We start from the raw sequence: 14,572 nt of genomic DNA on the forward strand, positions 1-14,572 counted from the left end.
TTGGAGAACAGTGGAAGCAGCTATTAATATGGATGATTCATAACCCTATATCTTGAATCTAGCCATCTCTTCCAATATTTAGAGCCATATATATCCTTTTCATTTTTTGCTAGACATCTTTATGTAGCTATCCCTCAGAATCCCCAAACCCCACATGTTAAAGAAAAATGGAACTCAAAATCTTCATTCCTAACCCTATTTTTCTTTCCATCTTTTCCATTGCTGACACTACTCTCCATCTTGTACCCATACGTGAGTCCTTATATATTTCACTAATCTGTCCTCTTATTTTCATTTAGCTCTCAACATTTCTATTCTGAATTGCTGTAGTAACCTTCTGACTGGTATCATTAAAGATCTGCCCCCCTCAAATTGATGCTTCACATGGCCTCCAGAGTATTTTTTTAAAAACACAAATCCACTCATGTCATTTCTTTCTTAAACTCTTCATTGGCTCCCCATCACCTACACAAGAAGTTTTAGACTCTTTCTCCTGCTGTATTAGACTTTCCGTTTTCTATCCCCTGCCCACCTCTCCAATCCTGTTTCAGTCCTTCTTATACCTCATTTCATATTACAATAACATAGAATTATTTTCAGCGTCTGAAATTTTACACAAGGTAAGAAGTTGGTCTGTTACTGTTTCATGGATGCTGACAATAGACAAGAGATTCCAGGGCCAGAGACAAAGAAGTTTGTTATTCACAGCATAGCAAAAAGCATCAGCACCTATACATTTACATTGATTTCCCTTACCCCTAAGAATAATGAGGGAGTTTCAGAAGGCCCAGATGGATGATATACACATAGTAGGTTTCCATCAGAACTAAGGGATCTACTGCTATAGTAAGCAGTAATTAAGCACAAAGGAAAATAATGACCTCATCTCTCAAGTTGATTGTTACTAACACACCCCTGAGAACTTGTGTAAGTCAAAAATGATCAGGACTTTGGACTTTTGGCATAAGAACATGCAGAGATGATTAGGGTCCATGGTGAATTGCCTCTCCCAACAATCCATCACTTAGTCCTACATGTTCTTGACATAAGCATGCTATTCCATCAGTTACTCTGATTAATCTGACCAACAGAGCCTGAAAACAAATCTGTTTAATATGTCTCATATGACATTTAATTAATAGGACTCAAAGCAGCAGTATGAGAACAACCTGCAGTATTAATTCAACTATGCCCCCTCAGTGTCCTGGATTAAGTCAACTGTTAGTAAGGACCAGGGGAAACAATAGGTCTTACCTTATACAACCAGGATATACTCTAAGACTAGTCTATTATCTATTATGACTTAAGCAAGGGAGTTTGACCTGCTGATCTTTGGTGTGATTACCAATAAGTATAGGAAGCACCAGATGGACTAATGGAGGAATATTTCATGGCCCTTTCTCCCACTACATACAAACATAAAACCTGAAAAGACACAAGTCACTTTAGGTTAGGATTTGCTGTTAAACTTGGATCACCATTACTATGACTTGGCTAAGCCACATGGGCAGTATCACCAAGTAGTTGATTGTCATACATGGCATAACCCAAAGCTTCTCACACATCAGGAGAGACCTATGAATTTGTATCCATTAGGTTAAAATAAGGTTGAGCCAGTCCCTGTGTTTCTACATATACAAGGGGATCCACATTCAGGAGCTGCCATTGATGGTGTCAAGCACAGCAAAAGACTTCAGGACCATCCATGTCCACTTGGATTTTTCTATTTCATAGCACATGAATGGCAATGACAAACACAAGAAGCAGATCAGATTGCTATCCTCAGCTGCTCTTTGATTCAGGCAGCAAACAATATCCAGGATGCAGTACTGGATCCAGAGGACAAAAAGAGCAATAATTATCCTCTCCCTCCTTGCATCTACCAAGATCTAACGTATCCCCTTCCCAGGTGCTGAAGTGTTATCTCATCCAAATAGCTGTAAAATTAGGGTACCCCATTCAAATATCTATAACTCTTCACCTTTTCTCTAATTATCTACTACTTGCACCCATGTCCTTCATCTAGAAGGGTAGATACGGAACAAATTTACAGAGACTCATTATATCCCCCATCTTGGCCCATGTGGGCACTGTAAGGAAGACTTGGTAAACAGTGTACTCAATCAAGTGGTCATTTTGTACGTTGATGATCTATCAACGTTGTCCATCAAACAAATCTAGGTGGCTGAGCTAGAATTAAATTTGAATCTCCAAGTCCCCTTTTGGGTGGACTGCCATCCAGGGGCTGTACCAAAGCCAGCCTGAGATAGCTCTTAGGGAAAAGAAATAAGCATCATAACCAGGAGGGGCAAGGAAGAAAACCAAATATTCAAAATAGGTGTATATAGTCCCCACTCCTTTTGTTCTGATTATTTACCACGTGACTGTCCTGAGGATATGAGCTCTTTCTAGGGGTGGCCACATTCAGTAGCCTAATTGCCTCTCTTAGGTGTGTGGACCAGGAGGAGGTAACAGGTAGAGTCAGAAATCTTTTAGAGTTTATTTTGAAGGCGGTCATGCCTGCTGTCAACAATTTCAAATTCTTAAGGGTGGTAGAGAGCATAGAATTCCCATCAAATACCTTAACTAGTGGCACATTGTTGGGTAGTCTTTGTAACAAAAGGTACACCGTAACGAGACTATGACAGTCAGATGGTCTGGAAATACCAAAACATGAAATAATTTAGTTTCAGTGCCTCAGTGGTGTGGCTGGTATAAGCTGATCAGACTGGCACAACAATACTATAACCTGAAAAATGTCAGCAATAGTGAAGCATGAGGTGACCATGAGAAGGAGTTATCAAAAGTCCTTGCAAGGAATAGGCAGGAGCAATGCCCTGTTAACATGGCCTCCTTCATCACACACACAAAAGTAGGCCTACATAGGGGAATATACAAGTCTGGTGTGCAGTGGTAGTTTCTACATCAAACACCTACCTTTTACTTTGAGCCTAGTCTATGATGATGGATTCATCGCTATGTTTAGTGCGGTGATGGATACAGATGGTAAATGGCCAATAACCTGGGCAAAGCAGCCTTATTCAGCAACCTGATTCCAGTTGGTCTTATAAGAGAATGAGCCCTTACTATGGGCATCTACATGAGTGACCCAAGCTGTTTAGTCGGCAGCCCCAGTTGTTTCCATAATTTGTAGCCACAAAGAGGGGTGTTTTTAATCCACCTCCATATATAGTCTTCCAGGTGGCAGATCAGATGACTGGAACATTGGCAACAACCCAAGGGGTAGTAAAAACATGCCCCTTCCTTAGGAGTATTGTCTCAGGTAAGAATGACGGCTTTCATTTCAGCCCACGGGCTGACTTGCCCTTACCATAGTCAGTCTTCCAGAGTCAGCATTGAGGTTGGACTGTCTCCCAATGGGCACCATCAGGTTTTAACTTAGCCAAATTATCAGTAAACCAGGCCAAGGCATTCAGAGGAACCTCCATGCATCAAGGGCACCATTAAGCCAGGAGCTTTGCTTCAGACAGTGACTATACCTATACCTAGGTATACCTAGTATACCTAGTGCTTTATCCTCATTGCCAGATAAATACAGCTACAGCCAGGATCAGGTACATGGTGCACTTGGCTCTGTGCTATTAGACAAGTCTTTGCATTTACTTTCACTTTTGAACAGCTGCTCATTCCTCGTTGTTCTCGCCATTAGTTTCCACTTTAGGGAGCCCTTGGCTCAGCAGCCACAACCACGTTGCCTTCAGCTCACTGTCACATTGTCATGCTAACATCTCTTCCTCTGCCTGCCCAGAGGACAGTGACCAGACACCAAGGCACCATTTGGGCAGCTTGTTTTAGTTCTACTTGCCACCACTGAGATTTGTTAACAGATAGGACAGTGGGATCTCTTACCTCCCCCACCTTGCCCATCACTTGGGTACCATCTCAGAGAGTCTTCTTGTCCCTGAACCTGGCCTGCAGGGCCCTTGTCCTTACTTTTCAAGCAAAATGTATCTTTGTCAGCATCCCTTCCTCATTGCCTGTACTGTTGAGGCTTGGATTTAATTTTGCCCTACTTTTTCCTTTAATGTGCCCTAACTCATTACAAGGCAGTAAGTTGCCCATACGTACCAGCAGAAGACACAAGACTACCAAAAGAGACAAAAAAAGCTTTATTACTGATGCCACAGTAACATGAGCATTTGCATGCTTACATCAGTTTCCCTTGCTCCCAAGGACTGTGGGAGAAACACAGAGGACCTAGGTGGATCCTGGGTGCACAGTGTGTTTGCATGACATCTGAGAAATGCTGAGTTTTGGGAATCCCCAGACTTTAGTGTGTGCTAAGAAGCCTGCTCCTTGTCTAATGTCCTGGAGGACATTAATGTCCTTTAAGATTGCTTGCTGCAAACCCAACTCTGAGGCACAGCCTAAGTAAAGAGGAGTCAAGACTTTGCATTCTTGGCATACCCAGTAAATACATGCAGGGACACTCAGGACCCATGGCAGATTGCTTCTCCCAGCACTCTTGTGGTATTTCCAAGACTCATTTGTGTCTGCAACCATTACAGAAAAGTTTGATGTAATGAGATCAGTGATATTTGTGACCTAAATACTTCCCAAAGATAGTGATTCTTTTTAAAAATTAATATTTTAAATGCCTTGAGGGTTTATAAATATATAATTATAGAGACATCATTGGACTTAATAACAACTCATGTTTCTATTATTTCCATTTCAGTTGTAAATAATGTATATTTTGGTACATAATATGATTAGATTTAGAATGAAATATGGCAGAATGCCTACCTTGCATCTGTATGTGCTATTTTATATACACATATATAGTTGTAATATTTTCCAGGACAAAATTATATACAAACCTATAAATGAACAGAAAAATGTAGTGAACATTTGTATACATAGTGAACAATTGTTTTCGATTCAACTACACTGAAAGTAAATATAAATGCTAAGGACACGGAACAAGAATGCAAAGATCATAATCGAGAAACATGCAGGTCCCAAACTACTGTATTGGTTTGGGGAAATTATCTGTTCTCTTTGGTGTTTCAGGAGGGAAAGGGGCAGCTACAGGCAGGGTTAGCCAAGTCTTAAGCATTGGAGTCTATTAAAGTAATTGTTTCAACTGAAGAGGAAGCGAATAGCAAAGGTTCCAAGGAGCCAGATATAGAAAATATGGTAGCCATTTGGAGAAGAAATGTAGAGGTAGGGATTCAGAATGTTTTGAAGCTCAGCTGCCAGTAGTCTAGAAGTTAACGATTAAGACACTTACCAGGAACAGGGAGCCATCTTGGAGAATATTTCAAATACTTCTGGCTCAGGAAGGCACTCCCTTTTTTCCCCACTAAGTGAGTGAAAAGTGGTCACATTAAAGCCAAGAAAGTACTTAGAATTGGGGGGTATTCTTTACCTTAATATGAAGCTATAGCTTTAGAGGAAGCTCTTAGTCTAGAGAAGTGGCAGGAGCAGGACAAAGATCAAGCCTCAGGACCAGGAAGACATCCCTCATATCGCTGGAGATGAGGCTGCAAAAAAGCATTCTAAGAACAGATTCTTAGTGCATTAGGAGCGGGTGTTAGCAGCTGTAAGGGTGAGAAAGGAGAGAGAGAGGAAGAGAGAGGGAGAAAAAAGAAAAACATAGCAAACAATCTTCTCTTTAAAATGAACCTGCAGGGGCACCTGGGTGGTGCAGTTTGGTTAAGTGTTTAACTCTTGATTTTGGCTCAGGTCATGATCTCACCAACCATGAGATGGAGCCCCCTGCTGGGCTATGTGCTGACAGCACAGAGCCTGCTTGGAGTTCTCACTCCTTCGCTCTCTGCCCCTCCCCTGCTAGTGCACACGCTCCCTCTCTTAAAACAAACATTAAGAAAAAATTTTTTTAATGTTTATTCCTTTTTGAGACACAGAGAGAGACAGCACACAAGCAGGGGTGAGGCAGAGAGAGAGGGAGACACAGAATCCAAAGTAGGTTCCAGGGTCTGAGCTGTCAGTACAGAGCCTGATGTGGGGCCTGGACTCACGAACCACAAGATCATGACCTGAGCTGAAGTCAGACGCTTAACCAGCTGAGCCACCCGGGAAACCCTAAACATTTTTAATGATTGAATGAATGAATGAATGAATGAGCCTGCAAACAAAAATTCCAAAATAAATGAAGAACTCTAATGCTAAGAAAGCTAGCAATATCATTATTCAGATCATGAATTCATTCCTAGCTGAAGAGCATAAACAAAGCAAAAAGACACTCCACACAAAGAGAAGATATTTGCAAAACCAACCAAGAATTAGTATACAGAATATGTAAATAACTCCTACAGATCATTAAGAAAAAGACAAAGAGCTAAATTGGGGAATGAGTAAACAACGCAAAAAGGCTATTCACAGAAAAAGAAGCAAATGGCCAATAAACATATAAAACCATTCCACCTCAGTCAGGGAAATGAAAATTAAATCCATGGCAAAACACAATTGTGTATCCATTTTACTAGCAAAAGTTAGCAAGTGTGACAAAACCAAGTGTGGCGAGGATGTGAAGAAATAAAAATTCTCATACATTCCTGGTGGGAATATAAGTTGGACTAGCTGCTTTAAAGAGCACTTTCAACCCAGCATTACAGAAATTCTTGCACATTTACCAGGAGACATAGAAGAAAATTGTCCAGACAGTATTGTCCACAATAGTGAAAAATGGGAAACATGCTAAATATTCCTCTAGAGAATAAAGAAATACAGTTATTTTCATATGACAAAATACTTTCTCCGGTGAAAATGTATGAACCGGAGCCACTTGGATAAATCTCAAAAAAGCACTGCTTCGAGTAAAAAGGTGGCAAGCGATCATACAGTACTATTTATATAAAGACTAAAAATATGTAAAACAATACTATGTAGCTTATGGGTACATATATGTGTAAGAAACAAATGTATTAAAGCATTCATTGGAATGAAAAACTCCAAATTCAGGATAGTAGTCTCTAAAGAGGGAGAATTGGAGAGGGCCACAGAGGGATCATGAACCGTATCGGTTCTGTTTTATTTCTTAAAAATAAAAAATCTAGGGATACCTGGGTGGCTCAGTAGGAGAGCATGCAACTTTGGCTCGGGCCATGATCTCACAGTTCATGAGTTCAAGCCCCATATCAGGCTCTCTGCTGTCAGTACGGAGCCCACTTTGGAGACTCTCCCCTCTCTCCCTGCCCCCTCCCCCGTTCATTCTCTCTCTCTCTCTCTCTCTCTCTCTCGAATGTGAACCTTAAAAAATAATAATAAATTGAGAATCTGAAGGAAAATATCAAGGCATTTCACTCAAAACTCCCATATTATTGTTATCAAGATTAACTGACTATATGCTTTTTCTAAAAATGGAGCCTATTTTAGAGAACTGGACAGACAAAAAAAATATATAAGGTTAAAAGTCACATTTTGGATTGATTTATTTCCCAGATTCCTTTTAAGTGTGTTCTCCAGGTCAGAGAACTTTTTTATCCTCTTTTACCCTTTTAGATATTGTAGTCCTTTTCCTGCATTTGGGGGAAATCCAAATGTCATAATCATTTACATCACAGACAAAAGAAGCTCCTGTTAATTATGGGAAGATTAAGATGAGGATTATGGCTACATAGCAAAACAAAACATCTTATTCAATGTTTCAGAGACATTAGTAAATGTTTTCTCACTTCGGTGGCGTAACAGATCAGATCAGATCAGGGCTAATGTCCTTTTGGTGACTAAATCAGGACATTCTCTAACTTCAGCTCTCTCAACTTGTGCTCATTACCATCAGTTTTTTTTTTAATATTTATTTATTTTGAGAGAGAGAGAGAGAGAGAACGCACACACAAGCAAAGGGAAGGGCAGAAAGAGAGGATAGAGAGAATTCCAAGCAGGTTCCGCACTGTCAGCACAGAGCCCGACATGGGGCTTGATCTCACGAACCATGAGATCATGACCTGAGCCAAAATCAAGTTGGATACTTAACTGACTGAGCCACCCAGGCGCCCCCCTACCATGAGTTTTCTTAGGAACATATACTCTATTATCTCCTGCACTCTTATACTATTTCCTATTCAGTCAGAAATTATAAAAACAGATCCCAAAACAGTGTTCACCTGAGGATTAAGTTCTGTGTGCCCCTAAGAGATGGTGCTAAATGATTAACTCCAAATCCTCCTTATTCTTGCATTTAAGAATAAACCTGAAAACTTAAGAAGTCTGAATTTTAAGCAATATTAAGGAAACATTTAAACATTGTGTTTGTTTGTTTTTTATTGAGAGGGCTTTATAGGAAGCAAAGTTGTCTAGGATAGGGGTCCCCAGTCATAACAACCTTCAGAAGGTTATCAAATTAGCTTCCTGTTTCGAACTGGTATCTTCCCCTTTTCCACTGACACTAGAAATATTCTCCTGATTTTAGTTCTTAGAGTTCTCTGCCGCCTCTGCTCATCCTCAGAATTGAGTTTGCATGCCCTGGGCATCTAATAAATGCTTGTTCATGAGACCAGGAAGTTGATGGTGGTCCAAATGGATTATAGTGTTTCCAGTCCCAGCATTTATAGATAATATCTGTTGTGCCTCTGCCTTTGGGAAGAGAAGCTGACATCTCCCCAGGGTTCCCGCAGATTTCCTACTGGGTACACCCTTATTGGTCCTGTGTCATCATTCTCTGTAGGCAGAGTACAGGCATCTTTCTCAATGTAAAAAAAAAAAAAATCAGAAGATCACTATTTATGACATCCCAATTATTTCCACTTTTACTTGTCCCTAACCTTGGTTTTCTCCACACTTCTCTAGCTGAAGTGTATATGCTATGTGTGGTCAGATCTTTCTATCTATATGCTGTCAATCATGGGCCATTCTTGTTTCTACTTGATTAGCTATATTTTGTTGCCTCCTCCACATTGGAAAACTGTTCATAATAAAACCAGCAAACATTTACTAAGCATTTACTTTGTGCACTGAGTACAAATATGATCTTTATCATTTCATATGCACAATAATCTCAGGTACTCCATCCCTGTTTTGCAGATGAGGAAATAGAGGCACAGGAAGATACTTTATTTCATCTGTAAAACCTTTCCATGATACTTCTGTGAGGAGCAAATACGTCCTAGAGCTTTGTCATAAATAAAGCTTAGTGTAAACGTTTCACTCTTGCCTGCTTTATAACAAGACTCAATGAGTGTTTTTTGAGGGGTGAATAAATAAATGTTATTACCTAGTGCATCATGTTTTCTATAGGTAGAATCCCCAGAACAATGTAAGGTGTAAATACACGAAGCACTGTGTCTGTAAGTCAGTAGTCACCCCCACCTATATACTCTTGTTTCTTTCTTTTTCCTTCCCCTTTCCTCTGGATTCCAGAATCAAGATGATTGTCTGATTGAATATCTTTAAAAGGTCGTGATGAATTATTCTGTAATATTTGAAATGTTATACTCAGAAAGGTCATGCTTTATTTTTTGGTAAGAAGTACCACATAGATTTGTTTCTCCTGGGCACCATTTCTTTCTTCAAAGAAAAGATGGCAAGAGATTTAGAGCAGGGTGCCCTCTTGAGGAAGTTTTAGCACCTTACTTCTCAAAAGCTGGCACTAGATGACATGAGAAAGCCTGATGAATGATGCTCAAATAAACAAAACATTAAAAAGGAAGAGTAACCAAATACCAGACATCTGAGAATTAAGATTCTTAACTGTTAATGATCTAATATAGCAACATTAAGAATTTGTAAACAAAAAGAGAAACCTCTGGAAGGTATTTTTTTAATTAATTAATTAATTAATTTTTTAATTTACATCCAAGTTAGTTAGCATATAGTGCAATAATGATTTCAGCAGTAGATTCCAGTGATTCATCACCTAGGTATAACACCCAGTACTCATCCCAACAAGTGTCTTCCCTAAGGCCCCTCACCCATTTAGCCCATCCCCCCACCCACTTTATTTCCTCTGATTTACTCAGTCCTTCAAGTAATCACCTATGTTGTGCCAGCAGCTAGCCAAGCACTGTGCCCAGTAAAACACAGTCTCTGCCTTCATGAAGCTTACAGCTCGTGAAGGAGATCACAGGGAAGGGAAATAAACAAATGTAAGTAACTACAAACTTAGCAAAGTACTATGAAGGAAATGGAAAGGTACTAGAATGAAGCACAACAAAATAAGTTCCATTAGGGTGGTCAAGGAAAGCCTCTCTGAGAGGAAATAATTGAGCTGAGTCACTTTGCTTTTTGGTCCATTCCAAGTCTGCCCATCTAATATAGACAGCCTGATGGACACTTTTTTAGCCTCTGATTCTTATCTGTGGCCCAGCCCTTGAGCTGAGTTGACTCCTATCTCTGTCCCTGTGGGTATGAGCAGGGAACCATCATCCTTCTGCACCTCATTGTCTCCCTAGCTCGTCCCTTTGCCTTAGAGCCTCACATTCATCACAATGGGGGGAGGGGCTGTTTAACTCATAAATATTTTCTTTTTTTTTTTTTTTTTTTTTTTTTCAACGTTTTTTTTATTTATTTTTGGGACAGAGAGAGACAGAGCATGAACGGGGGAGGGGCAGAGAGAGAGGGAGACACAGAATCGGAAACAGGCTCCAGGCTCCGAGCCATCAGCCCAGAGCCCGACGCGGGGCTCGAACTCACAGACCGCGAGATCGTGACCTGGCTGAAGTCGGACGCTTAACCGACTGCGCCACCCAGGCGCCCCTCATAAATATTTTCTTACTAATACTCATAGCCACTCACGGTAGAATATCAATACATTATAATGCTAAAAAAAAAACCACATTTCCAACAGTATTAAGGATGTAGAGGATCTCAGAAGATGAAAAGGACAGATAACCCTGACTGCCATTCTGCTTTGAATAGGGAGAGATAAACAGGCATGAAGCAGGCAGAGAACTTGACTATGTCGTACAGTTGCGTTATATTGACTTTCAAATATCTGTGGTACCAAGCAAACTGAAGGCTCCAACCAGAATTGGAAATATGGAACTATATCTCGGGAAGGAGCTCCAAAGGACAATTTTTTGAGGGTTTTGTTTGGTTTCAAAGCTACCATATTACACACACACACGGTTGACCTGGATCCCCACCAGTGGATTGCTCTAACCCCTGTAGCTAAGCTGCTTTCTCTGAATGGGTTGATTGTACCAGATTGGAGGGTTTAACTGCTGTGGAGAGTACTGCCTGCAAGTGGATGGCCTCCAGTGACTTCTAGGTTGGTGTTTAGGTGACCAGATGCGTCTGGGACCCAAATTCCGAACAAGATTCATCTCTCTCAGTTGTACCTCTACGTAGCTCTGCAAGAAAACTAACCACCTACTTTATACTTTAGTAACCAGATGACCGTGAACAAAATGTTCAACCACTGTGAATCTCACCTCCCTCACCTGTAAATTGGGATTTTAAATCTCTGATCATTTCGCAAGGTTATTATACTTTGAATATAAATAATAGGTGCTGTATGGGTCAGAATGTGCTAGTATATTCTTTGCTGCTACTGGATAGCAATTTGGAAAATACACCAAAAACTGTATAAACTCCTTTGGCACACTAAATTGATTCCTGATCATTTATTCTTATGAAAAAATTAAGGAAAACTATGTGGAAATAAATGTACATTGTATCATATTCTATAAAAGAAAATACTGGAAATTAGAATGGTTCAATAAATGAAACGTTGACCAGCTATTTAAACTATTGTAAACTATATGCATGCAGTGTAAATTATATGCATATAGGAAGTGGTTGGAAGGGAACTTTCATAGTAAAACAATTGATAGAGTAGTGGGATTTTAAGTATTTTTCCTTTGATCAATTGATATATCTGAATATTTTTACGCTAGCAGAATAATTAAACTACTTAAAACATTTTAAAATTTAGAAAATGTCTTGGCCCCAAACTAAATTTCTTCTTACTGTTTCTTTCTTTTTATTTATTTATTTATTTATTTATTTATTTATTTATTTAGGGAAATTATCGTTTCATGAAACTCTTACTTACACGCAGAGCAAACTGGATGCAAAAGGATCTGGAAGAGATGACTCCTTTGCACTTGACCACTCGGCACAAGAGCCCCAAGTGTTTGGCGCTTCTGCTGAAGTTTATGGCACCAGGAGAAGTGGATACCCAGGATAAAAACAAGGTAAGGGAGAGGGGGTGCGCCTGGGTGCCTCATTTGGTTAAGGGCCCAACTCTTGGTTTCAGCTTCGGTCATGATCTAATGATTGCGTGAGTTCAAGCCCCGCATCGGGCTCTGTGCTGATGGTGCAGCACCTGCTCAGGAGTTTCTTCCTCCCTCCCTCTCTGTCTCTCCCTCTCTCAAAATAAATAAATAAACTTAAATTAAAAAAAAAAAAAAGGTAAGGGACTGCCAAAATCAGGAGGCAAATTAAGAGCAAAAAGCAAATTCACATCCTTTTATGATGTGAAAGCTCAAGGAAGAACTACTGCTCCTACACATTGTGGAATGTGTTCTAGTCTTCATACTCCCCAGTGAAAAATTTCATTTAAATTCTGCCATTTTATCCTCCTACCAACCGTGTGTGGTAGGTAGTATCATCTCCTTTTCACAGATGGGGAAACTGAAGCTCAGGAAGATTAAAATTCTGTCTGAGATCCAAGAGGCAAGAGTAGAATTCAACCCAGGCCTATCTCCAAACCCCAATATTTGACAGCTAGTAGCGATAGTTACCAAGGGTGAGTTTCCTTCTGGCCAAATGCCTGGGGCAATGTAGTAAGTGCACAGTGGTATAATGGTCTGGGCTTTAGCGTCAGACTTCTTGGGTTTCAGTCTAGAAGCCACTAGTTACTTGTTCTGTGCCTTTGGGCAAATTTTCTTAACTCCTCTGCTCTTCCATTTTCTCATATGTGAAAAGGGGATGATAGGGTTGTTGAAGATAAAATGAGGTATATAAATATATATAGGGTTAAACCCATATAAATAGCGTTTAACACAATTCCCATAGCATCGTAATAAAATAACTCTCAATAAATGTTAGCTATACAATAAATATTATTTGTTTCATTTTGGCTCTGACATCTGCTCTGGCACTTGTTGCCAGGATCAGTTATCCTCCCGGATCTTGAATTTTAACATACTGAACACGCCAGCCACTGTTTTGACCAATGCTTTGATCGTTCTTTACAGGAAATAAAAATGTGGTGTTCAGTTAGACAAGTGCAAAAATCCTCTTCCTTTCCACGAAGCACCGAATCATGGAGTTCTTGCTACCTTCAGCACGCCCATATGTGATTAAAACTCTTGGGATTAAACCCGCTGGGCTCATGTCCAGTGACCCTTACACTGCCCTTCACAGGCTCTTCCTGTAGTTTTCAGAATTTGTTTACCCATGACTCACATAACCCTGCATTCTGAAATCAACTCTGACCTTATTTTACAACTACTGTAAACCAGTATTATTCCTAACTCACACCATGTTTGTAGTGCTAATATTTCACTGAAAAAGCACTTTGATCAGTCCACAAAGCCCCATGAATCACTTACCAAGGCACAGATGTCTTCAGGCACCATGATGTCTTCCTCAGAATCTTCTAGGAACTCCCTGCTATTGTCCAGTACTTGTCTGTTCTGTTACTGAACAGGGATGGGAGGTAATCCGGCCAGACAGATGGAAAACAGATCTGCAAGGTCCAGGCAGGCACAGAGACGAGAACAGGACAAAAGCCCAAAGCAACGATTCTCAAACTGACAGGAAGGATCCGTTGTTTGTTTGTTTTTCTAATTTACACTTTTCACAGACCCAAAGTTTTGTATCATGTATTTAAACTGAACAACGTAAAACCCCCATGAGATAACACTTCACACGCTTTCGGATGGACTATCATTACCAAAATAGAACATAACAAGCGTTGGTGAGGATGTGGAGAAATTTGAACCCTGTGCAGTGCTGGTAGGAATGTAAGACGGTGCAGCCACCATGGAAAAAAGGATGGCAATTTCTCAAAAAATTAAACATGGAACTACCCCATGATCCAACAGTTCCACTTCTGGGTATCAACCCAGAAGAGCTAAAATCAAAAATGTGAGCAGATATTTATACACCCATGTTCATAGCAGCATTATTCACAGTAGGAGAATGATGACCACAATCCCAATGTCCGTTGATGGATGGTTAGAGAAACAAAATGCAGTCCATGCAAGGGAATATTATTCAGCCTTAAAAAGGAACAAAATTCTGACACACGCTACATCATGGATGAATTTTGAAGACATTATGCTAAGTGAAAGGCTGGGAACAGGTGGAAATTGGGAATTACTGTTAAATGGGTATGGAGTGTAGTTTAGGAAGATGAAAAGGTTCTGGGGGTGGAAGGCGCCGAAGTTGCACAGCTTTGGGAATGTGCTTAATGCCATTGCACTGTACATTTAAAAACAGTTAAAATGATAAATTGTGTTATGTACATTTTATCACAGTAAAAAAATAATAATTACTAGAAAAAAATTGCTTAAAGATGTAGAAAGTACAATCCCAAACTTTGTACTATTAGATCCAACAGATCTAGTGTTACCTTTCAGTAAACATATTCAGAGCAAACATAATATAACAAAAGAATTACAGAAACTGTATATGT

The 14,572-nt window shown here is 39.9% G+C and overlaps 1 protein-coding gene and 1 long non-coding RNA gene across 5 annotated transcripts in view; both read left to right on the forward strand.

Annotated features, from left to right (window-relative positions):
- The window catches only part of LOC132663150 (uncharacterized), a 218,377-nt gene that overhangs the window by 129,113 nt on the left and 74,692 nt on the right, over nt 1–14,572 (forward strand). The gene's annotated exons all lie outside the window — the stretch shown is intronic.
- INVS (inversin) overlaps nt 1–14,572 on the forward strand; it is a 156,161-nt gene that overhangs the window by 67,393 nt on the left and 74,196 nt on the right. For 3 of the 4 annotated variants that reach the window (XM_078436648.2, XM_078436647.2, XM_078436650.2), the window contains exon 4: nt 11,949–12,122. In XM_078436648.2, coding sequence (XP_078292774.1) covers nt 11,949–12,122 — 174 coding nt within the window. The remainder of the gene's footprint in view (nt 1–11,948; nt 12,123–14,572) is intronic. The other variant, XM_078436649.2, reaches the window with a different exon arrangement.

The sequence above is a fragment of the Panthera onca genome, chromosome D4 (genome assembly GCF_046562875.1).
Source record: "Panthera onca isolate mPanOnc1 chromosome D4, mPanOnc1 haplotype 2, whole genome shotgun sequence".
NCBI classification, from domain to species: Eukaryota; Metazoa; Chordata; class Mammalia; order Carnivora; family Felidae; genus Panthera; species Panthera onca.